General features: G+C 39.0%; 1 protein-coding gene across 2 annotated transcripts in view; it reads left to right on the top strand.

Annotated features, from left to right (window-relative positions):
• Positions 1 to 503: 503 nt before the first annotated feature.
• LOC117304113 (WD repeat and FYVE domain-containing protein 3-like) overlaps positions 504 to 25,222 on the top strand; it is a 98,743-nt gene continuing 74,024 nt past the window's right edge. For both annotated transcript variants that reach the window (XM_033788613.1, XM_033788612.1), the window contains exons 1-3: positions 504 to 602; positions 11,443 to 11,745; positions 16,133 to 16,256. In XM_033788613.1, coding sequence (XP_033644504.1) covers positions 11,566 to 11,745; positions 16,133 to 16,256 — 304 coding nt within the window. In that variant the 5' untranslated portion in view covers positions 504 to 602; positions 11,443 to 11,565. The remainder of the gene's footprint in view (positions 603 to 11,442; positions 11,746 to 16,132; positions 16,257 to 25,222) is intronic.

The raw sequence follows: 25,222 nt of genomic DNA, 5'->3' as shown, positions 1-25,222 counted from the left end.
ACGGCCTAAAGCTCCGATTACGCCCCCCCCCCCTCCTCCGTAGAACCGCGCCCCTGATCCGGATGCTGATAATCTATTAGTCTTAGCCCACGACGTAAGTGCTCAACATTGACACCGTATAATTATAAGAGGGCGCGCTTTAGCGATTTACAACTGAGCGTAGCGTAGTACACTATCCAATATCGAACACTTGTGTCTTGGGACAAGACTAATTAATCTATACTACTAATCATCGAGCATCTCCATCCATCTTTGAGTGGCCCTCAATACTTTGTGTAGATGTTTAGCTCACTATTATTGTAAACCATTAAAAGCCATTCATATGATTCTCTTGTTCATAATTCAGGTTATTCAGCTGTCTTTTAGTGAAACATTTTTACGTCTCAAAAGTTCACTCCCTAAACAGAAAATTATAAAGTGTCAAAATCCCGAAGCCTAACCATATGTACGCATGCGCAATATACAGATGACCGTGTGATGATCATCACATCCAACATGGCGATCATCCGGGAAAATAGAACGGAGTACTGCAGTTTCAATTAGGATTTTTATTATGTCTGCATACGTTGTCAATCTTCGAGACAAATTTTTCTGAGAGTAAGGTGAGTATGTGTTGTTTAAATGACGTAAAATATGCAGTTGGACGTTTTATTGTCCCGTCTGTAGCCCCGATTGTAATGTTGCTTTTCCCAAAACAATCGCATCGGCATGACTGACTCAGTTTTTCATTCAGTAATGAGACTGATGGGGGGAGTGTCAATCCGCGAATTTGGCTGTGTGTTGAAACAGTGTTCCATTTTGTGTATGTTGCTTTGGTTGGGTTGTGAAAACATCAGAACCCTAGCGTAATTTCGGTCGTCAATAATGAACATTATTCATGTGTTAAATTTGTGCCCCTGTTTCAAGTATGTTTCTTGCTGATTTCACAGCCGTCTGTGTAAGTGTAACTCAACTTGGTCAGTCTGTTCTGTCACAGTGTCTGTGTGTGTGGGCTGCAAGGCAGTGTTTTTTTTATGCAAGGGATGGCATGATCAGGTGATGGAGGACCTTCATTCTATCTTCATGCTAAAACAGTGAACGATTTCCATTGTTGTAATGTGTAGCAGAGCAAAATGCTACGTAAAATGTTTAAGTTGCTACTCAACCTTTAATAAGAATCATCATTTGCTACTCCGTAATTAGCATTCCATTTGCACGAAGTCTGTTCTGTCAAAATATTTTGCTCTTTTGAGAAAGTCAAGTGCTGGATGAATTCGTTCCCTGCTAAAACTTAAGATCTGATTGTTAATCATGTTAATAATGGAAGTTCTGTTTGATGTATCAGTGATAACTTTCACTGTTTTGTTGACTCAAGTATCAGTCAGTAAAAGTAGATGTTGCTTTGTGCCATGAAAAGGCCAGTGATTTTTTAATATTAATTACACTATATAAACAGCTACAGATTATTCTGTCTGTAAGATAAATGGGAAGATGAAAAGGTTCAAACTTCAAGCTGGCTTGATGTTTTTGTATCTTCGGTTCAGAATTTGTTTTTCCTGCATAATACGGATACACAGGGATAAATTCTTTGAATTATTTGTGTGGTTTTCCTCCCCGTCTGTTTTAAAAGTGTTGAGCATTTATAATTAGTTATGTTTGACTTGTGTACCATCTTTCTTGACTGTGAATTGCATCACGAACTGAATTGTATTCCAACAGCAAATTTTTAATAAGCAACTAATTTTGACCTTCCGTCCCTGTGTATGACACAAAACACAAAAGCCAACAGTGACATTAAAACACGATCCATCTAGATCTATCTTCCAATGAGTACATCCCTCCAGAGGAGTAAAGTCGTACTTGGGGGGGAAAAAGTGCTTGGTCATGAGAACAAATCTAAGCTACAAACTTAGGTCAAGGTGCAAGTAAAAAGATTGTGTAAAAGTGTAATCGGAGGGTGAGTAGATTGATGGTAGAAAGCTTAAATGTTAATATCTTTGTGAAAAAAATGTTGTGAATGTGATAATCAAATTGAGCCCTGCATATCCTCAGTACACTGTGCAATCTTATGGTACCATGTAACTGTAGGATATGACATCATTTCATTTGTGGATGGCTTACACTTTGTAATCAGTCATCGTGTGCATGGTTTCCTGCAATTAGCATTGTTGGTTAAACTCGCATTGTTCACAATAATTAAACCCTCCTATTAAAAGCATGACTTCTGGAGACAAATCACATGTATGCCTACACTTTAGAACGCCACAACAGTGGCATTTTGAGGCACATAATGTATTTTCTCAGTAGAGAGTAGAGTTATTGGAATGCCTAAAGTTGCCCAAGGCATCTGGAACTCTCTACCAACTAATCTTAGATCTTGTCTTTGTACCATAAAACTCAAATCTCTTCTCAAAACTGATCTTACATTTGATATACATGTAGCCAGGTTTTCAAGGTCTAATTTAGTTGTGTCTATTTTCTTGCGTTTGTTTTTGTATTTTACTGCTCCTTTAACACCCAGCAGGGTGGATACAATGTAACGTGCTCATTACAAGTCTTTATTATTATTAGTATTGTTATTAAAAAGCGCTTTAATGTCATGCTGTCGCTTCATACAGTCACCTCAGCTTCATTTCTCAAAAGGCCACTTCAAAGCGTACATAAAAGTGAGGGTTGGGTCCAATAGCCATACATCCTACAATGTGTAGTAATAAAAGTGAGGGTTGGGTCCAATAGCCATACATCCTACAATGTGTAGTAATAAAAGTGAGGGTTGGGTCCAATAGCCATACATCCTACAATGTGTAGTAATAAAAGTGAGGGTTGGGTCCAATAGCCATACATCCTACAATGTGTAGTAATAAAAGTGAGGGTTGGGTCCAATAGCCATACATCCTACAATGTGTAGTAATAAAAGTGCTTAATTGACACTTGGATATGTCTGTTGAACATTATGTGACAAATGTATTCAAACCAAGCAAAAACAATAATAAGTACATACACTGTACATAAAGCCTCAAAATTATCCATGGCATCCACAGCAATTGCAATGGTGCTCTGTGCTTTATAGCTGTTTTGGGTCATTCCGTGTCAAATCACCCAATGGGTTAAACCCTACCCTCTTCAAATTTGCTTAAATTTAGTTTATGGGGTAATCGTGGCTCAACAAGCTCAAATTTCAAATTTCAGCTCCATCCGATAAACGGTTTTCGCGCTACGGCATGCTCTTTCTTGTTGATTTCGGTCAAAATGCGCCTGACCATTGACACTCAAACGACCATAAATCGGTAACCTTTGCAGAGATACCAACATACACGATTTGGGCGTAGCAAATACGATTTCGAGCCGTGACTACGACGCCCAATATAATTTTATTAAATCGTACAATACATGCAAACAACTAATGAACTATTAAGTGGAAATAAAAATTAAGAAAAATATCAAAACAATTGTAACAGAAAAGAAAAAAAACACTTTTAATTTTAGAACGCAGTGTTGAATAATAGCGGCGAATTCACTCGAACAATGTACTCGACGTAATGATTGTTGCGTGCCCTCCCCCGCTGGCTGGCCGGCTGAGTGTGCATTTTTTACGCTAGTGCATTTCTGCAAGATCGTACCCATTGATCTCTATTACACGATGGGGAATAGTGCACACGTGTGTGGGGAATGAGGTTGTGTGTGAGCTAACGTGTCACAGTAACCTCATTCCTCATGTATCCACTATTATTGTGCCCACGCTGGCTGTACATGTACTTCATCGAAGCTTGGCAAAAAAAGTACAAAATAATGGCGACAAAAAAAGGAGACCATCTGAACAAAAATACCTTCAACTGAGTGGCCTGTGAGGTCTAAGCTAGACAGTTTCCATGTTTTCCTACCAGTAATTGTAGCGCCGATGTCCAGACAATGCCCAAAATACGGACACGTATTTTTTGCCCAAAATCCGGACACGTTTTTTTTTTTTTTTCTCTCTCTCCCAATAGCTTGTTGTGGCGTTTCTGATCATTAAAACAAAAACATTTAAGTAAGGCCACCCTTTTTTATGTTACATTTAAGTAAGGCCACCCTTTTTTATGTTACATGTATTTTTGAAACATAGTCAGAAGATGAGGGAAATCAGGGTTTTTTTCATTTTTTTTTTTCACTGGCCACTATAAACATTTGTAGCTGTTCTGTTGATGCATACAGGTATTTGTTATTTCACAACAATGCCTGAAAATGAGCTAATTAGCATTGTAGAGAGTAATAGAAAGATCGGTATAGGGAGCCCAAGCTGCGCTCGCCCTTAACATTTGGGAGATGCTACTCTTTTTTAAAATTCAATGTTGGCATCTCTGCCTTTGGGTCAAATTAGTTGAAATTGGTGTCTTTGGAAAGAAAATTGTGTAAGCTTTCCAAATATGTCTTTAAATTTTTTTGTAGGAACATGTTTAGGTATGATAACCTTTTGACCTTGAATTTGACCTTGTGGATCACGTGACCAGGCGCAGACTTCGGTGAAAACCTACCCTTATATATGTTTTCTCCACAATATAGAAAAATTAGAAATACTATAGTTTTTACTTGCCTTCAAGCTCCACTCAAAGTTGCCCTACTTGCCTATCCATATGCAAAGTACATGTACATATACATCATACGCATGTATATCAAGCAAGGCTATGGTCCCCAAGCAAAATCATCATATACATACGTATGGACATGTACATGGATACATACTTAGCACAGGAAAAGTGAAGTAGGACAACTTTGAGTGGAGCTTGAAAGCAAGCCAAAAATATTATATCTCTAAATTTTTGATATTGTGGAGAAAACATATAAGGGTAAGTTTTCACCGAAGTTCGTTGCCGGGTCACATGATCCACAAGGTCAAATTCAAGGTCAAAGTAGAGGTCGGTAAAAAGGTTATCATACCTAAACATGTTCCTACAAAAAAAATAGACAAATTTGGAAAGCTTACACAATTTCCTTTCCAAAGACACCAATTTCAACCAATTTGACCCAAAGGTTACAGATTTATAGTTGTTTGAATGTCAGAGGTCAGGCGCATTTTGACCGAAATCAACAAGAAAGAGCATTGCGTAGCGCGGAAACCATTTATCGGATGGAGCTGAAATTTAAAATTTGAGCTTGTTGAGCCATGATTACCCCATAAACCAAATATGAGCACATTTGAAGGGGGTAGGGTTTAAAATTGCCTTTTTTGGGGGTGATTTGACACGGAATGACCCTTTTGCCCTTTGCAAAGTTCCAATACAAATTCACATTTTCCCCTGTAGAAGTGCCCCCATACAAGAGGAAAATTGCTGCGCCCCTTTCAGAGCGAGTTCAAGGCCTGATAAAGATATCAACAATTTAAGTCACTACGTGTACACCTTTGAGAGGGTGGGGGCATGGTCATGCATAAATTTTGTAGTTGCAAAGGCACTTCATTCAAGCCATTCGCGAGTTAGATTTGAATAATGTCTGTGGTACAATGACTTGCTTAGTCACAATGTACCGCCTACATTTGAATTCTCAGACTGAGGCAGTTGTTACATGTATGTCAAATGGTTCAGGGCAAGCCTTTGTATAGCAACCTCCAGATGAGCAAACCCTGGTACTATGGTGCCATACACATCCATTCAGAATTGTGTAACTGTTCACCATCTCTTACGTAACTACGCAAAAGCTTGCCCCTTATCATGGGACATACATAGCAACTGTCTCGACCGCTGAGGAATTCAAATTTAAGTAATAACTTGTGATCAAGAACGTCACAGTGCCAGACAATACTCAAATCTGACACGCAATATCTTATTGGAAAATCCTAGAGTCTATGGGGAACTTCTGATGGGTGCTAGCCTCGGGCCAAGACCAAGACCAGGGCAACGGAGGCCATGACATCCGTAATTCCACATCAACTCACTCCATGTACTCACTGCACACAAGTTTGTCCAATTAAATTAAGTTCCCCGCAATCCATCCTTGGAAGAATATTATAGTATCTTTTACGGAATTATTATTGACTTGAAAATTCCTTTTCAATTTTAATTTTGATTTCACTGCTTCAAAGGTGGCACCTGTGTTAAGTACGAGTTTGTCACCTGCTTGGTACAATGCTGCTTTAGAAGCAAATTGCCCAACAACAACAGCAAAATGCTTTAACAGCAGTGACCCAGCCATACAAACCACCTGGTAATAATGTCGCTAACCCTGGTTGTTGCTAATTAATAAGCGCAATTTTCCTGTGCTGGGCAAAATTACAGTATGTGTTCGCTGCATTTAGCGTCCCTTTGAAATTGACCCTCGTTCAAAAAAAGCCATCAAATTTTTCTGACAGTCATTGAAATTGCTGACAAAATAATTGTACAGAATGTTCACTTAAGCGTCCATTTACTGCCGTTCAATACAATTGTGTGGGAAATGTGATTTTTATTCACAGTACATCATGGTGAAGAAGACAAACCGAAATGGTGCATAATTACATATTAATTTTACTTCCACGCTAAAAAATTATTTGCTCTGCTTTTTGTCGGCATCAAATCAAACACTAAGTATTGTATTAAATACAATGCTTTTATAGTTGACTTCCCACTTTGAAGGCGGTTTAGGCTTGAAGTGTAAAATTGATAATGACCTTGGCTGGGGCGATCTGCGACTTCCCTGGCTGCTGTGCAGCAATTTGCATTGATCACTTCAGGTGTCTGAGAGCTTAAAAGCCTTTCGCCATGTTCTATAGTATGTACTGGACAAAGGTATGAAAGGGTATACAGTGTGTAAAACCATGGAGGTAGAAAGGTACTACACTGTACAATTAGTTTGTCACCAGGGGCACCAAGGCAATGACAAGGAACATTGAGGCTGGGCAATAGACTGCATTGAAAAACCCCTTTTTTGCTATGAAAGTCTCCATCTTGTAGGGCAATCCATATGCGCGTCCAAACGCTTACACGTACATCAATAAAGCACGCAGCATCCTCGGTTTGATGTCACATGCACGCACACACGCCCGCACGCACACGGGCACAGAAGCCATGTTGTAGGGCAGATATTCGAAACGGTGACGTCATATTCAATACGGTCTGTTGCCACTGTTACCTACCCTGTGAAGTATTAGGCTGTTCACCCTTCCTGGTGTGATTTTGAAGAAAACAAGGCGGATTGGTGGTTACACTAATGTATGTTCTGATAGCCCTATACGTTCCGACACCCCTACGTTCTGACACCCCTACGTTCCGAAACATGTTCCAACACCCCCGTGGTGTATTCTCCTATTCCTAGGAAATCATAACCCTAAAGCCCTAACCCTTACCCTAACCCTAATCCCTGTAAATCACAGGTTTTTTCTGACATGTACGTATGCTGTCGGAATATACAACATTGTACATGTAGGGGTGTTGAAATACATTCATATAATACACAACGTCCGGCTATCGTCTCCCGATATGAAGAGCTGTCACTGGAGGTACCTGTACATATGCACAGTACACACAGACACACATGCAGTGAATGATTTCCCGTATTAGCAGCTTACAATGGTAAACAAATTGTATCAGGGTTTGCATACATGTAACTGAAAAATCATCATTTTTTTTTACTCAGTAGCATTCAGTGTGTTGTGTATAAAACATGTTCAGTGTAACATTTTGCTGTGCATAATGCCTAGCAGAAACATTCACTGTATGACGAACTGTACACTACAACATTTGCCGGGTGTTGGTACACAATGTACTATAGTGCCATGTACACAGTATGCAGAACTACTTTGCAAATGTGTGCTTTAATTTGAAAACATTAGTGTTTGTATCAACATAGGACGAGGTCTTACAACAATAATTATTCATATTAGTAAAATGACTGCTCGGTGTATTTTCTGTTGTCTTAAAGGCACTGGACACTATTGGTAATTGTCAAGGACCAAAGTTCTTTTCTTCTCACATGGTGTCTCAGCAATGCACAAAATAACCAATCTGTGAAAGTTTGAACTCAATTGGTCGTTGAAGTTGGGAGAGAATAATGGAAGATAAAAAATACCCTTGTCCGCACAAATTGTGTGCTTTTAGATGCCTTGAATTAGAGACCTCAGCTGAGGTCTCAGAATCGATTCAAAATGTTTTAGTGAGAAATTACTTCTTTCTCAAAAACTACGTTACTTCAGAGGGAGGTTTTTTTGAAATGTTTCAAACTATCAACAGCTCTTCATTGCTCACTACTTAGTAAGTTTTTAGGCTAACAATTATTTTGAGTAATAACCAATAAGGCCAACCCACTCACACAATATATATACACAGTGTGTACATCTTCAGTTATTTGAAGGCTACACTTAAAAGGAAGAAGAGAGGAAATTAAAAAATGTGTTCATTAGCAAAAATAGAAAGACTATTTTCTTAATCCAGGGTTGATGTTTGCCTCGCTCACTCTACCATATCTTGAACCAATTACTGATTATTAATCCCTATTAGATTGAAGGGGATTAAATATCTTAATCCTATCAAGGTGTTAAATCCACAGTCAAAACAAACAGTTATAAAGAAGAGCTAATTAGGAAGGTCAGCTCTGAAACAGAATGTATTCGGTACGCAATGGCGGTCTGGGTATTTGTTTAACTTGGATGTATTCTAATTTTAAATTACCTCGCATTCGTAGTATGCAAACAGAGTTTATAGTCTAACAGAACAATAATCTACATTATATATATGTCTTATATTGAATTTTTTTGATTGGAAAATTAATTATATCATGTAATTAACCACAAGAGAAACTGACTGGATAAATTTTTAATTTGTTGTGGTTGAACAAAGAAAATTGACTAGAAAATTGAACCAATGACCTCGGGGTTAACATACCGGCTCTCTACCCATCTAGTCTTATAATGGCGATCCACATATAGCACTGCATGTACAATGTACTACATATGTATGTACGATGGTGATCTCCCTATTTTGTCGATCATTGTTCAAAGGTGCCAGTCAGAAGCCTACAACCAATAACTGCCCTATGTAGCTACATAGTACATTAGGTTTCACCACACCTAGGTTTATGATAAAACCTAAAAAGCAACAGCTACATATAGGGGATCATAGACAAAATATTTGAAACAATTTCTGACGGTATCTTGGTTTATCATTTAATATAATACTTTAAACGGTGATCGAACCAGTGGTTGTCAAAATGAAACTTGGTGTACATCTAGCTATTGAACATTAATCCATTGACTGCAATAACATGTTTGTTTAAATAATGTACTGCACCTCAGTCCCCACGTGAGGCTTACACGTCATACAGCATGAGGGGATTTCATACTCTTGGCAAGAGTCCAAAATAAATTTTCAGCCGACCTCTCGGAAATACTTTGATGAACCAAATTCGAAATCATTTTCTTGTCAGCTGTATGAATACGAATAAATTTGATAATGTAGAAGAGACTAGGGTGCAAGTTTCTTAGGCATAGTAAAACCAAATACTGGACTATGTTTTTAGGTCATGTTGAATTCCTGCTTTCACACAATCATAGAGATGGTACAGCATGTACATGTACATCAGTGTTGTACATGAACAAGGGTGGATGGTTCTGGGCGGGTCTGCCCTGCAGCTGATTTCATGAAACGCTAGGATTAATCTTATCTCGTGTAAGAAAGAGTTACCCATCCTAACTTAGGATCCAGGGGTTCAATGTGTCCTAATGTCTTCCAATACGGAACTGAAGTCGTCCTAAGTCCTAAGATTAATCCTAAAGAATTCAAAGGTGAAAACAATTTCTGGCCACACTTCAGCAATAGGCCTAAAAATTGCCACATTATTAAACATGGATAGCTTGGTTGATCTGCTTACCCTTGGTGGACTTCCCAAAAAATGTGATTTATTGCCCACTACTAAAACTGGTCTAGCTTCATGTGTATGATGTACATTACAACCCTGATGTATTAGTGTAACGAGGTACAGGTACATGTGTACGTGCGTCGCATGACTGTATATTGTACTGTACGTACAATATGCAGAATGTCAAATTTCATCCTTGCCTTAGTGCAACGCTCTCTTGAGTGGGTGACAAGTGTTTCAGAAAAAGAAAAAAAAAATACATGAATCAATGAGTATTTGAAGCCAACTCTTGCACATAAATTTACAGCCATGCTCATTTATTCGTGGTCCGTGTTGAATATCCGCAGACATGCAGGGTGTTCATGGTGTGAGCTACATGTACACCAGTCTGACAGGTAGTCTTCAGGGTTATTTACATGAATGACTGTCACATAATGTGAGTCATAACACAGGTGGGTTTTAATGTGCAATGTTTGCGTGCGTAGATCATCTCGTCTTCAGTGTGTTGAATTTGCCGTGTCCAGTGTGTTGGTTTTGACATTGGGCATTGCGTATAGGGAAGAGAACTGTAGGCAGGTCTGATACTTCATGGAGGAAGCGAAGGCGATTGCCTCCATGCCCCTTTGGTCATTGGATCGATGCCCCTCGAAATGCTCCAGAAGAAACTGAAAATTTCCTCATAGGGTGCCCATTACCAAGGAGAAAATGCCTTGGTGCCCTTGCCCTTTTAAAAAACAAAGCATAGAGGCCTGTGTAGTTGCTTATTACATGAGGCAACTTGGAGGCAACCAACTGCAGAAGGGACACTTCATCAGCATTGGGCAGAGTTGCCAACTCTCTGATTCTGCAGAAAGTTCCCTGAAAAGAAACCATCTATCCCTGATTAGGGAAATTCCCTTTTTGTAACATTTTTGTAATTTTTGTCATTAACAACTTATTCTAAAACATAACAGTTGTTTGATATACTTGCAATTTTACTTGCTGTTTGACAGGCAATGCTCCTCCATTTTCGGTTTAGAATGGATAGTACTTTCATTACCCTTGAGATTCAATCATGATAGTAGCCGGTTACGAGGGAAATGAGAATGTAGCCTGATGCTTTCTATCTTGTTGCCGACCCAATGATTGGATTGTCCTATCTCTTTATAAAACTACATGTAACACTTTACAATTTATATAGTTTTGCTTTTTACTGCCTTGTTTGTGGTGTGAACCAACATGACTCCTCATGCCACACCCCACTACTCAACCCATTCTTTTGATTACGTAACGTGAAGAAACCAAAATGACGCTAAATTACCGAGGGCGTTATAAAAACCACACGCTTTAATTTCTAATTGTCATTAAACACCAAAATAATTGGCTATAAAGATTGGTTAGACTGGCTAAGTGATTAAAGCAATTTTAGCCACTATACACAAAGTCCTCAATCCTTGGCACAGACAGTTTAATATTTAAAAAAGGGCCCAGTCTATACGTTTTTTTTTTTATGATACTCGAAGCTGCCATACAGAATGGTGTCATTGTAAATGGACCCCTCCCCCTAAAAACAACAAAACAACAATAACAACAACCTGCCAAAAAAATACATCGTGTACACAATTAGTGTAACAATTACAAGACGTTATTGATCAACTCATTGTGATGTATTCTCTTCTACAGGTAACAACCAATATCATTAGCCATGTGTGACGCCCATCACCCATCTTCCATGTAGCCCTCTGTCATCACCCCCCGACCAACTGACCAATTGGACAGGTTGTCAGGCCCCCCCAATCTACCACGATGAATACAATGCGCAGGATTATGAACCGCTCTATGCGGAGCCCGCCCTCAACGCAGGATAACTCGCTGGGTTTGATGCATTTGAGGAAGCTCTACGTTGAGCTTTGTTGCACGTTGCAGCCGCTGACGCAGAAGGAACAAGAAGATAAACTGTACATGATGCTGCCTCTCTTCTGCAAGGTAAGATGTCCACCCAAACGTTACTTAGCAGAAAATTTGGGCGAAGTAAAACAAAAAAATAAACCACTTTGTAGTAGTTTACTTTGTAAAGTTCTTTGTAATAGTGCCCTGAGCATTTTTGTGGATATATGTGCGCTTTATACAACCTCATTATTATAATTATTAATATTAGCGAGGTAAAGCTGCACGTTACGCGATCAAACACAGAAACGTGAACTTAAACAAATTGTGTGGTTTCTACACTGTATGTAGGTGACGTCACCACAGCATTTTTATGCTCAAGTTTGACGTCTGCGCACAGGTACGTACATGTACCTGACGTGAAAAACAGTAAATTTACGTTTATGTATGCTATTCAAGCGTGAGATTTAAACAATTCAATTTTCTGCCGTTCACATTCACGTTGCTCGCGTAACGTGCAGCTAAACCTCCCTATCACTGTTCATGTACACATTGAAAAACGGAAAACAATGCCCGTACACAATGCTTGCAATGAAACGGTACACATACAGCACACTGCTGTTACAAGTTAACTAAATTACAAAGTGCACTGAGCATGCTGGGTATTAATTATTTGTTCTGTATCACAGATGTTGATGCATGAACAGTTCTTATTGCATTCATGATTGATGAAGTCAATAGGGCAGACCACCTGTGACTGCAATTTAACGCCAAATATTTAAAGGATATTGGTACTTTTTGTAACACAAAACACAATGTCCACAGTTTGACATTAAACTTATACACCATTTGAAGATAATGATAGTAGAAAGCATACCTTAAAATATTAGTTGCTGAGGTGCTGTAGTTTTTGAGAAATGAGTAAAACAATGTCATGAAAATACGCTTTTACATGCTAAAATAATTTTCGTCTCATTATCACTGAGACAAATATTATTTTCATGACATTGTTTTACTAATTTCGCAAAAACTACAGCACCTCAGCAAGTAATATTTTCAGGGAAGCTTTCTACTATCATTATCTTCAAACTGTGTAAGTTTAGTGTAATTCTGTGGACATTGTGTTTTTTTTCCTACAAAAAGTACATTGCCCTTTAATACATGTACGGGTATTCTTCAGAGCTACATGTACCTGTTCTGTTCCTATAAAAACATTTCTTGGTGAAACTTTTGTGTTTTTTCTAAAACACAAAGATAATACGGTAGGGCTTAAAGGCCTGGGTATGGAACTGCCAAAATATTTATGTATTTGTATTCTTCAGAGCTACATGTACCGTTCCTATAAAAACATTTCTTGGGAACCTTTTGTGGTTTTTCTAAAACAAAAAAGATAACACTTCAGAATTCGGGAGACCTCGTCATTGTTCCCCAGCATGGGTTCAAAAGACACATTCATCTCAATGCTGTCCAAAGACAAAGGCACTGGACACTATTGGTTGAGAAAGAAGTAATTTGTCACTAAAATATTTGAATTGAATTGGAGACCTCTTTTTTCTTCCATTTTTCTCTCGCAATTTCAACGATCATTTGAGTTCAAGTTTTTACAGGTTACATTCATTGATGATGAGATGTATACCAAGTGAGAAGACTGGTCTTTGACAATTACCAAAGGTGTCCAGTGCCTTTAAGCATGGCTTCTTATTGTATTTCAAGTGCTTACAATAACTTTCAGACGATTTTGATGGGGGAGATAGAATCCACTTTGATTTATGTTAATATTTGGAGAAGCGAGGATTGCGACACGAGTTGATGATTGAAGAGTTTGATTTGAAAATTAATATTTTCTTAGTGTGAGACTTAAAGGGTAGTTGTGAAATCTATTTGTACTTTGCTCAGTTCAAAAAAATGGTTCTCTGAAATTGTGAGAACATATAATTTAAGCACAAAATAAGGAAGGGAGTGAGGATGTCAGATTAAAGGCAATGCACAATTTTGGTAGTTACTCAAAATAATTGCATAAAAACTTACTTGGTAAACAAGCATTGGAGAGCTGTTGATAGTATAAAACATTGTGAGAAACGGCTCTCTCTAAATTAACATAGGATTCATTGAAAAAAGTGTGATTTCTCACTCAAATATTACAATAATTCAGACTTCAAGCCTTTTATTAGGCATCTGAAAGCATACAAACTTGTGCAACATGGTTGTTTTTTTTCTTTATTTATTCTCTTGCAACTTCGGTGACCAATTGAGTAAAAATTTTCACAGATTTGTTATTTTACGCATACAATGTACGTTGGGATACACTCAAGTACTACACATGTACGCATACTGTTCTTTGACAAAGTGTCCAGTGCCTTTATTAAGCCAAGGCTTAGTAGAAGACAGCCTAGACAGACAAACTACATTTTTACAAACTTTTTGGAGACTAGTCAAACAGATGTCAATACATACGACACATTTATTCTAAAAGAGAACGCTGTAATTATTTCAAGGAACTAAAGAGTAGCCAGTCTTTCTCGGTCAGACGTGTTACAATTTGGTTACTATTGAACAATCTCAATGGCAGGAACAATTAGCCCGAGGATGATATGAGGCGTTGAATCCGCGCGTTGCCTGCCGCTGTAAGAAACATTCAGGGTTTGACTCGACTTGCCAAGGGGGGTCTCCCCCCTGCGTTGACGTCCGACCGTAATATTCCACTGTTACATTCCGCGGCACGTTCTTGTCCATAACACGATTTGTCTGTCATTGGTCTGATGGGACAGGACAGGATGGAGGGTGTGAAAGAATGCTAGTCTCCGCTTCAGGTTACTTTATCATGTGGACCCATCAATCTAAATTAATCGGCTGCGCATAAGCACCACATGCAGTTGTGTCTCTCTCTCTCTCTCGGTATCCTCACACATGATTTTATGTAAGCGTATGCAGAATATGGAAGTAGAGCATGGCTCCAAGTTGCCATGGATACCACTGGAAATGAGGACAAGGGATCATGTACAACATACGATGCGCATTAGAAGAAAAAAAATTATGTCTCTTGAAGAGTTCACCCTAACTTAACTACAGAGCGATCCGTTTAATTTTGTAATAATATGAACAATTCTTCAGCTAAATCAAACTCAAATCTGTAGACCCTGGATGCAAAATACTAAAAATAAGCCACACTGTGCAGGCGTGAATGATACACACTACATGTATGCATTATGTGTTTTGAACAGGGTAAACAGGCAGTTACCTCCATGGCCCCGGCCACGCGGCCTTTGGAATGTCTGCTTGAAATGTTCTAGTAGAAATTTGAAATTCCTTTCTAAGAAAAAACTACTAAGCACTTTAGGAAGTACATGTACAGTACCGTGCAAAGTCATTACCCTTTTTTTATTACAAAAAAGAAGAAGTACATTGTACTGTGTCTGCTGCAGACTGCTTACCAACCAAATGCTAGACTTGACTCAAGTCCCAATCCCGTACTGTTTTGTGATGCTCTGCATTCCGAAACCTGTGCCGCATGCGGGACAGGGACTTGAATCAAGTCTAACCAAATGCACACATGACATTCTTCCTACTTTAACTTCAATCCCATTTTTTTTTGCACTGACAAAGGTTAGCAAACTGGTTATTAAAAAGCAAGAAAACTATACAAAAGCCAGAAGCAATGTTGGCCAGCCCTTGTACTAATTTGTCCTACATGTAATTTTTCAAAGGACCATTTGCTTGCAAAATGAGCCGTGTTATTTAAATGCAAAAGGTGGGGAGGGGGAGGGGGTATATCCTCAAGCTTCCATCCAAGCTTTCTCAAAAGGCATTTGTTCTTCTTCCGTGGTGGGCGCATAATTTTATGTTATCATTTATCACCGTACTTCACCCAAGTACCTCTTGCAGTATTTCATTGCACAAATTGACATTCACGAACACGTTTTGTCGTCGGTGAATCCAGTGAATGTACTCTGACCACTCAGACACTGTAGGCAAGCACCTGCGTACTGAGAGCAAGTACATAAAATAGCCATTAAAAATCCCTTCACAGACCAGGGCTCGATTGTGACACCTTGGACTATATAGGCCAGAGGCCAGTGATTTTAGCATCGGGCCAGTTAACCAAAGTGTTAGCCAGAGGGGTGTCTGGGTGTCCAGGACACTCTCTTTTAAAATATCCAACAAATGTGGAACACAACTTCGTGTGACAAGGGCGTTTTTCCTTTCATTATTATCTCGCAACTTCGACGATCGATCGAGCTCAAATTTTCACATATATGTTATTTTATGCAACGTTGAGATACAGCAACTGTGAAGACTGGTCTTTGACATACCAATAGTGGCCAGTGTCTTTTAAGTTAGCAGTGAAATTATACTGGTTGCTTTGTATTGTTTCCTTAAAGAGTTAAAAACCATTGAGACAACGTCAGCTGCAAAGTTCATTGCGTGTGGGAACATTCCTACAATGAAAGACACTAATTCTACAGACTCTTTGTTGTTCTTTTCTCAGGTCTTTGAAAATAGCGCTGGTCATGAAATGATGGATAAATTTGGAGATGTTTTACAATTTGCCAACCATGTTGCCAGACTCTTTGTAACTGAGGTACGCCGGAGAGCATCTGACCAATCCACAGGTATGTTTCATTCTAAGTTGATGATGTCCAACCCTGCCCTGACCCCACCCTGACCCTGCCCTGACCCTGCCCCTGCCCTGAACATGCCCCTGCCCTGACCCTGCCCTGACCCTAACCCTGACCTGACCATGCCCTGACCCCGCCCTGACCCTGCCCTGACCCCGCCCTGACCCTGCCCTGACCACCTCCCTTAAATGGCAGACAGGATCCTATTGTTGTAAGTGATTGTTTACCTTTGTGCTACTTCTTTCTGTACTAGGAGGGGTACATGTAATTGAGCTTTTCTTGGTAAGGTCACCTGCTGTATATATGTACATGTGTGGCAGGCAACACAGGGGTCGATTTCACAAAGAGTTAGGACTCGTCTTATATCGAGTTAGGACGAGTAACTCGCCCTAACTTAAGATTTATCTTAAGGTCTGCATGCTACAGTGCAGGGTTGGGACGCGTCCTAAGTCCGAAGATTAGTCTTAAGTTAGGAAGAGTTTTGTGAAAAAGACGGCTGGTGCACTGTATGACATCTCATTTTGTAAGAGGGGTACATATGTGGTAACAACTAACATCACTCCTGCAAAGTATATTTCAGAGTTTGTGAGACTGCATCTTTGTGTCACATGGTGTTACCGCAAACCTCTCTTCTTAGTCATTAAAGGAACACGTTGCCTTGAATCAGATGAGTTGGTTAAGCGTTTTGAACCAGTGTTATAAAATGCATGGTTAGAAAGATGTTTTAAAAGTAGAATATAATGATTCACACAAGCACGACTCGAAAATGCACGGTTTTCCATTTACATGCGAACTAACATGGTCGGCTATTTTTGGGAGTCAAAATTTTGACTCCCAAAAATGCCCGAGCGTGTTTTCTTCGTGACGTAAAAGACAAATGGTGCAATTTCGAAGGCATATTAGTGTGGATTATTTTATTCTACTTTTAAATTATCTATCTAACCATTTGCATTTTATAACAAATGGTTCCAAACGCTTTTCAAAGACCAACTCGACCAAAGTGTTCCTTTAAATATGTAGATAACAGCATGCATGAAGTTACAATACAATATCCCTTTTGTTGAACCTACAGTTTATTCATTCGTAGCTGTGGTACAAGTAGCAACATTAGTGTTTCTTCACAAATGCAGAAGCAGTGTTTAATACATGTACATGTACAGGGTACTTTCATGAAGCTTTTAAAACAAAACAGCATCATTGTTATACAAGTTCAGCTTGCGGTTGCGGTATTACCATGTTTACTGGTACATGTACAATGTACTTTGCTGTGTACGTACATGTAGAATTGTTCTTTGAGTATTCGTCTTGCTATTTATTCTACAGAATTTGGGAGACTACGTCATTGTTCCCCAGCGTGGGTTAAAAAGACACATTCATCTCATGCTGTCCAAAGACAAATTAGTCAAATCTTTTGAAATGTCTTACTCTGTCTTTTCATTCTGTCCTGAAGCTGAATAACACATGGACAATGTGATATGCTGGTCAATAATGGCAGAGATTTCTCATGCTTCTCACTGCCAAAACACTGACATTTCATCTCCATTCATTCCTTCAAATGAGCTTGAGGGTGCCGCTGGTGTATTTATAATTTAACAATTCCTGCTCTAGTTAAAGGGGCACTTGAGAGGAATCTGATTATTGATTTATGATACCCAATACCAAAAACCAGGCAGTTCTCAGAAATAGCGAAGGGAACTTGGAAGTAATGACAACTGAAACATCAGTCTTCCATAGAATGGTCTCGGTATCAATTTGATGTCTTTTAATTTAAAAAAGATGTGCACAACAATGGTAATGTATTGAGTAGAAATACATGTTAACAGATCATGCACAAGCCTTTGTACGTATGTATATTTGGTTTGCGGTAACACCATGTGTGTGTCTACTTGCCAGGTAGAGTTGTTCTTGCTTTATTCTACTGCCGTGGAGTAGATAATCGGAAGTTCGGGAGACTTCTCAGTTCTGAAAAGAACTGTCCTGCTTTTTAACTATTACCAAGGCGGATGGTATAGGAATTAGACTGGACTACTACTTTAGCTTATAGGATCGTAATTAACTGTACTGCCGCGGAGTCAGTTCTGAAATTGGTCTCAACGTTTCGACTAGCTTGCTCTAGTCATCGTCAGGAGAATAAAGCAAGACAGTTCCCTAAGAACAACTCTACCTGGCAAGTAGACACACACATGGTGTTACCGCAAACCATATATACATGTACATTGATACCTCACCATGCAATGCCTCAAATCCTTTGTACGTAGTTTACGTATAACATTGTAGGTGGTTATGGTACAAGTGAATGGTGGGAATCCCTTTGAAATGTTTCTGCTCGAAAGAAGATGTTGAGAAATGTGTAAAACAATTGATTTTGATCTTGCGTCAAACATTTAATGTTTGAAAGCAATAATTGAGGATCTTTCCCACCAGACTCCAATCTGCAACTTGACCGATTGCGCTTTCACAGGTTCATTATTTCGTGTACATGTACATGTACATAACACATGGTACATTATGCATGTGTAGGGTCACATGAAGTGTTGGTACTGGTTTTTGTTGCCGTGTTACCGTGGAAAGCTTTCCCCTCTTTTAGGCCTGTTCAATGTCACTATAAATCTCCCTGATTGTTTGACAAAATCTCCTTGATTGCAAAAACAAATGATGGCAGCTATGTTGTAGTATCAAAACTGTACACCTACATGTACCCTTCACTCAACATTATTGTATTGGTAAAATGAAAGAGTGAAACAAAACCCCATCTGTGAAAGACAGTTACATCATACAACCTGACACCCCCTAGACAAAAACCATTTATAAGTCGGGGGATTAACTTATTAAGAGTGTGTGTTTAAGATCTTAAGAGGTTTTCAGGTGATAAATCTCTGATAATTATTTCTTGTGGTTTATTACTTGACGTAATTATTTTTTGTATCACCCTTTAAGGCCAACTGCTCCATGGCGTCGTCCTGACGGATTTTCATAATTTGTCTTCGTTTTGCTCAGTTGGAGATATGGATTTATTTCTCTGATGGAGCACCTTTTTTCGCTCTCGTCACCACTGTGATGGATACAAGCCCTGTTCTGTGGGTACATAGCGCCAATCAGTGGGCGTGATTAAGTGACGTTGGGGGCTCATCATTTCTCTCTCGCATGGTATTTTCATGTCTTTTTTTTCGTTCAACTGGATGAGGGAGATGTGGAAACCATTGGCTGTTGTACAAAATGTAATCTGCAGACAAATTTGTAGTGAATGATTGTTTTTGGGAATTTTCGATTTATAATCACTGGCAGTCTGTTTTTAAAATCGGTTTGGAAATTAAATGGACTTGAAGCATTTTCTTGGAAGTCCTTGGCAATTTCTGTGTGCAGTGTTTGGTAAACATGTATACATATGTACTGTATAGTGGTAGCCCTTAAACTTTTCTCTTGAACATCAATTTTGCACAATAATTTTCCTCTTAATGTAAGGGGCACTTCTATGAGGAAAATGTGTCTTTGTATTTGAACTGGAAAGGACACCAGCAGCAAAAACACAGAGCACTTGGCTAAATAACTCAAATTCTCTGGAAAAAAAAGAAAAAGATTTAGTAGAAAATTAGTTTTGTTTCGAATTTTAGGACTGGGAAAATGTTCCGAACATTCTCGAACACTGTTTTTCCAGGCTATTGGTTGAGTGGAAATTTCCGCCGTCGAATCTTGCAGAGTTTTTTGGTTTTTTTTTTTACGGTAAGCAGAACCATGAAATTGGGCCTAGATGACAATGTTCACTTCCAGGAAGCCTGACAACAACACTTCACATTAATCCCACACACACAGTAGAGTTCAAGTGAATTACACCCTGTCACATGCTACATTGTACATGATAGTTGGATGCAAACCATAGAGTTACATGTTTAAATAAGAACTAGAGGGCGCACTGGTGATGCTGCTTGCACAGACGCAACGGGACCGCAAGATGACAAGTGCGCCATTCTGTACGCGCGGTGAATATGAAATACACAGTTGAGTTTTTTATTGAACGCTCATGCGATGCTGTTTTGTTCAACTTACAAAATGGCCGCACAAACACATGCTGTGAGATGGCTGTTTTGTCAACTTAGAAAATGGCCGCCTGCGCGCATGCCGGGTCGCGTATGTAGGCCAGTGCGCCCTCTAGTTCTTATAATATAACTCTATGATGCAAAAACACGCCACTAGAGCCGAGAACCGGTTTGATTTTATAGGGGGATCTTAAACTGTTAAAGGGAAAGTCTTTTCAAATCTCAATAGCTTGCTGGAAAGAAGTAAAACAGTCACCAAAGGGAGAAAATAATAGTCCACATTGTGCCCCTGGTGATCATATTTGTATCTCCTGCAGCCAAATTCACAAAACGCTAGGATTAATCCTATCTTGAGTTAAGATGAGTATCCCATCCTAACTTAGGATGGGTTCAATGTGCCTCCTAATGTCTTCTGATACGGAACTGAACTCGTCCTAAGTCCTTAGATTAATCCTAAGTTACGAAGAGTTTGGTGAAAACTCTATGGCTAAGCTGTAACATCTGGGAGGTTCTGGGTCTAGAATAAGGGGGATCGTAGGTTCACAAGCCTCCTACTTTTTAGAAACTGTCAAAGTCCTGAAATCTCATCTTTTAAAACCCTGCTGAAATAGGATGTTCTCTTGAATTTCAGAGGATGTGTCCTTCACCAAGGACAAAATCCCAAGGTGTACTGTACATGTATGTTCAAAAAAGAAGTTGGCACGAGTCCATGGAATTTGAATCTTGAAGAGAGGAAGGCCACTTACTGAAGTATGTTAAGAGAACATTTTCAAAACATCTGTGGGAATATTTTTAAGCCAAAGGGTTTGGAGGCTGGGAGTTGTACAGTGCATTTATGCTATGCATTTATAAGCTTAGCACTAACGAATATTGCTGAGGAGGTTATCCGACACAAAATTCCATGTGATTTGCATTGATATGACCGGTGCCCTGCTTGTCATTATTTTACTTTAATAGCAATAGCAGAAGAATTTGCTGAAACTTGGCTGACAGCTAAGTGTACATTACATTGTGTTCTTATGTGTACTTGGTGTACGTACCGTACAATACACAGGGTATTTGCCTACACATTTGAAGAGGTACTTCGACAATGTGTTTTGCAAAATACACGGGCTGTGTTGTTATTAAACTTAATGTAATAGACAATTGATGGAAAACACTCTCAATGGAGCCTAATTCTTAAAACCCTTATTGAACACAAATTGGACAGAATGAGTGAAAGTTATCTTTTGTTGTTAAGTCCGTAGACGCGCCTTCTCCACTACCAAGTTGTCCTCTCCTTTAATTCCACGCTTTTATTTAATTTCGGTCTCGGCAGTCTCTCGTTCCATTCATCCTCAAATAAACTGGCATTATTTATCGGGATTCGTCACTCACTTTCTTGTTCGTGTCCCCCCAGGGGTGCAAGCCCCTGCTCTCTCTCTCTCTCTCTCTCTCTCTCTGCTCTGACACCAGTGCCAAGATGGACGTACGACGACGACACGTACACTTGGGGTATATTTAGAGAGAAAACTTCCTACCCGCTGTGATAATTTTGTACAATGAGAAGTTCCTGAGTCCCTGAATATCTCGAGTCTGTTTACTTACTTGAATCATTCCAGAATCGGAAGGGGGGGGGGTATTCACGAGGAATCAGTGGCGGATAATCACATAATCAGGCAACGTGCTGGTTCCTTATTTATCACCTCCCCCAAAACACTGATTATGGCAGGCCTGGAATTGAATCTTTGAAAGGGCAAGGCCATTTTCATTTTGCAAAGGGCACTTCCATTTGAAAATCTTCAAGTCAATGGGAAGCTTCTGAAGCGGCACCAAGGCTAAGACCAGGGGCAACGTAGGCCGTGGCCTCTGTGGTCTGCTGGTCCATGTAATTCTAGCGTAGGAATTTTGCGGAATTCTGGATTCTTACATTTGATACCCATATTGCAATACATCCACTTTGCCCAGTCCTTCTGTGCGGTTATGTACATGTACATGTAGCTTGGACAAATTGTAATCAAGGACCCACAGAGTACTGTGACTGACAAATTTAATAATCATAATGTCAAATAATATTAGTCTGGAAATTCTGTAAAGGTTAATTTTTACAACTGTGCATTTAGCGAGGTAGATACTTAATCAAGTTGCTACACTTTTTAAAATCTTTAAAATCTCGTAAAACAATTTTATCTGCCATTCTCACATTTGAATTGTTAAATCAAGTGGCTACACTTTTTAAAATCTTGAAAACCATTTTATCTGCCATTGTTTAGGTATGGTATTCCTACATTTTGATTGTAAAAAACATACAAAGTCCTCAAATAAAAATTCTTGGTAAACCCATTCAGAGATGCAGACTTCCGATCAAATTAAAAAAACGAATCCTCAAGGTTTTTTTGAAGTGGATTGCTCCTCCATCTGTCCACCATCGTAATTGTACCACCCCCCCCTACATTTCCAATGTTGAACGAACGTATTTTACTGTCTGGGATCCCTTGATCCTCGCCATGAGATTTTATCCTGTGGTTATTGTTTAACGGGAGAGAAGCGTAGCTGATCCCTGAGGACGGTTTAGTTCCATTAACCCCTGGCTGGCGTTTTAATAAAGGAATGATGTCCGATAGTTAGTTTGCCGTGTCTGGGGGTCTGCTGTTCACAGAAAGATAGCTGTGAAGTATTTGACCAAGGAATATTAAGACTGCTCCCCTTCCCTTCTTGACCGTTTGAAAGAATTCGAAATCTGTTTAGCAAAAACCTCATAATAAATGCTATTTCTTACATGTACATACAAGATCATTTGTTGGTAAATTGTGTTTATTCCATTTTAGTTGTACTAACCCTTTGGTTGGCGTTTTAATAAAGGAATGATGTCCGTTAGTTAGTTTGCTATGTCTGGGGTCTGCTGTTCACAGAAAGATAGCTGTATCGTATTTGACCAAGGAACATGAACATATAAAGACCCCCCCCCCTTTCCTCTTCTTCTCTTCTTCTCTTCATTGCGAACGTTCGGAAAGAATTTGGAATCTCTTGAGCTAAAACCTCATAATGTATAAATGAGACAGTGTTAAAGGCAGTGGACACAATTGGTAACTACTCAAAATAATTATCAGCATAAAACCTCACTTGGTAATGAGTAATTTGGAGAGGTTGATGGTGTAAAACATTGTGAGAAACGGCTCCCTCTGAAGTGACATAGTTTTTGATAGACTTTGATTTTGAGACCTCAAGTTTAGAATGTGAGGTCTCGAAATCAAGCATCTACAATGTACTGTAAACGCACACAACTTCGTGTGACAAGGGTGTTTTTTTCTTTTCACAGGTTTGTTATTTTATGCATATGTTGAGATACACCAAGTGAGAAAAATGGTCCTTGACAATTACCAATAGTGTCCACTGTCTTTAAGTTGTACATGTTTACTGCAGTCCTGCTCAGCCCTTCGATGGCGAACAGCCTAACTCGAAATTGTTTGTTCCTAATGCACATGTAGGCCTATACAGTGTACTTGTAGTAATTTCTAGGCAAATTGAGGGTGTTTTTCCGTTTGAAAGTTTCAAAGGCATATTGTGTCTGTATGTGATTAAGGGAATCAATGTGTGGTGAAGAGGTTTTAAACTAGTGGTTTAATCCCAACGAGGCCTGGTTTTTGATAATTTTACCGAGACGAAGTTGAGGTAAATTATCAAGAACCAGGCCTCGGCGGGTTTAAACCACTAGTTGAAAACCGATTCAACACACTTTGATTCCCACTCATAAATACCTTTTTGGTTAAAAGGCGTAATAAAGTAAGAAAATTATCTATTTCCGAGTGCTTGAGCTCTGTATGTTTCCACCTCCATGGTATGTTCAGTATACGTGTTGAATGTACATGTACATATCACCGACAGCAAATCATCGCCCGTAACAAGAAACGTCTTGCATCAAGACTAGCGCAAACAACCGGTTATAAACACTGGTCATTATCAACGGTTTACACACCCCCACGTGACGCGCTCTCCACCAATAGGAATAGCGAAACTGTCTGAGGTATTTATGAATATAACTTGCCCTACATTATCTCGGCCTCTGTTTACACTTTCATCCCATGTTATGGCAAAACAAATCTACTACGTTTACATGGGGTGTGTGCTGAAAAATTCTCAAAATGGTCATTTTCTGAGTTAAGCTGTTTATAGCCATGGACGTGGCCATGCTATCTCGAAGGTTTTGTCAATTTAAAAAAAACAAATTGTGGAAGGACGTCGACGTTACCACAGCTTCATTGTAGCCCGTATTGAGATATTAATCCCTAATAAGTTTAGTTTATGGAATTTGGGTTTGTGAGGAAATTTCAGATGTTGAATTAAAAAAAAAGATTTAGAAATTATATTTTGAATGTGCAAAGCCTTGCCAGGGGGTAGAAACACAATTATTCATTGACAAAAATTTGTTTATAAATCTTATGTCATATAATACGTACAAAACACTTTGCATCCATATTTTACATTGTACATGTATGCCAAAAGGATGACCAACGTAAACAAAGCACATTAATTGTAATCAATAAAAAACGCGTGTCTTGTTGTCAATAAAACCTTGTTGACAAAAACCAGGTTTTAGTCTCAAGTGTTCATTTGTCACATAAACCATAAGTGACATCTACAAATAGTTTGTTGCCCCTAAATTCTGGAACAAGCTGCCGTGTGCTATCAGAGAAGTGGAATCTACTGCCACCTTCAAGCTTTAACTGAAAACTCACAAAATATCTTGACTAAACATGTTTTGTACGGACACTGATTGCTACAATACTATACACTTTATTTAGTAGTAAATGAGGACTTTTGAAGAGCAACTGAGAATTTTTGTGTCGCATTTTGCTCTGCTAAACAAGGGAGATCATTAATTGGTTATCATTGGTATAATTATAATATGTGCAGTGGATACACATGTACAATGTACTAGTACTATAT

The sequence above is a fragment of the Asterias rubens genome, chromosome 20 (assembly GCF_902459465.1).
Source record: "Asterias rubens chromosome 20, eAstRub1.3, whole genome shotgun sequence".
NCBI lineage: Eukaryota > Metazoa > Echinodermata > Asteroidea > Forcipulatida > Asteriidae > Asterias > Asterias rubens.
This window is presented reverse-complemented; position numbering and strand designations above follow the sequence as displayed.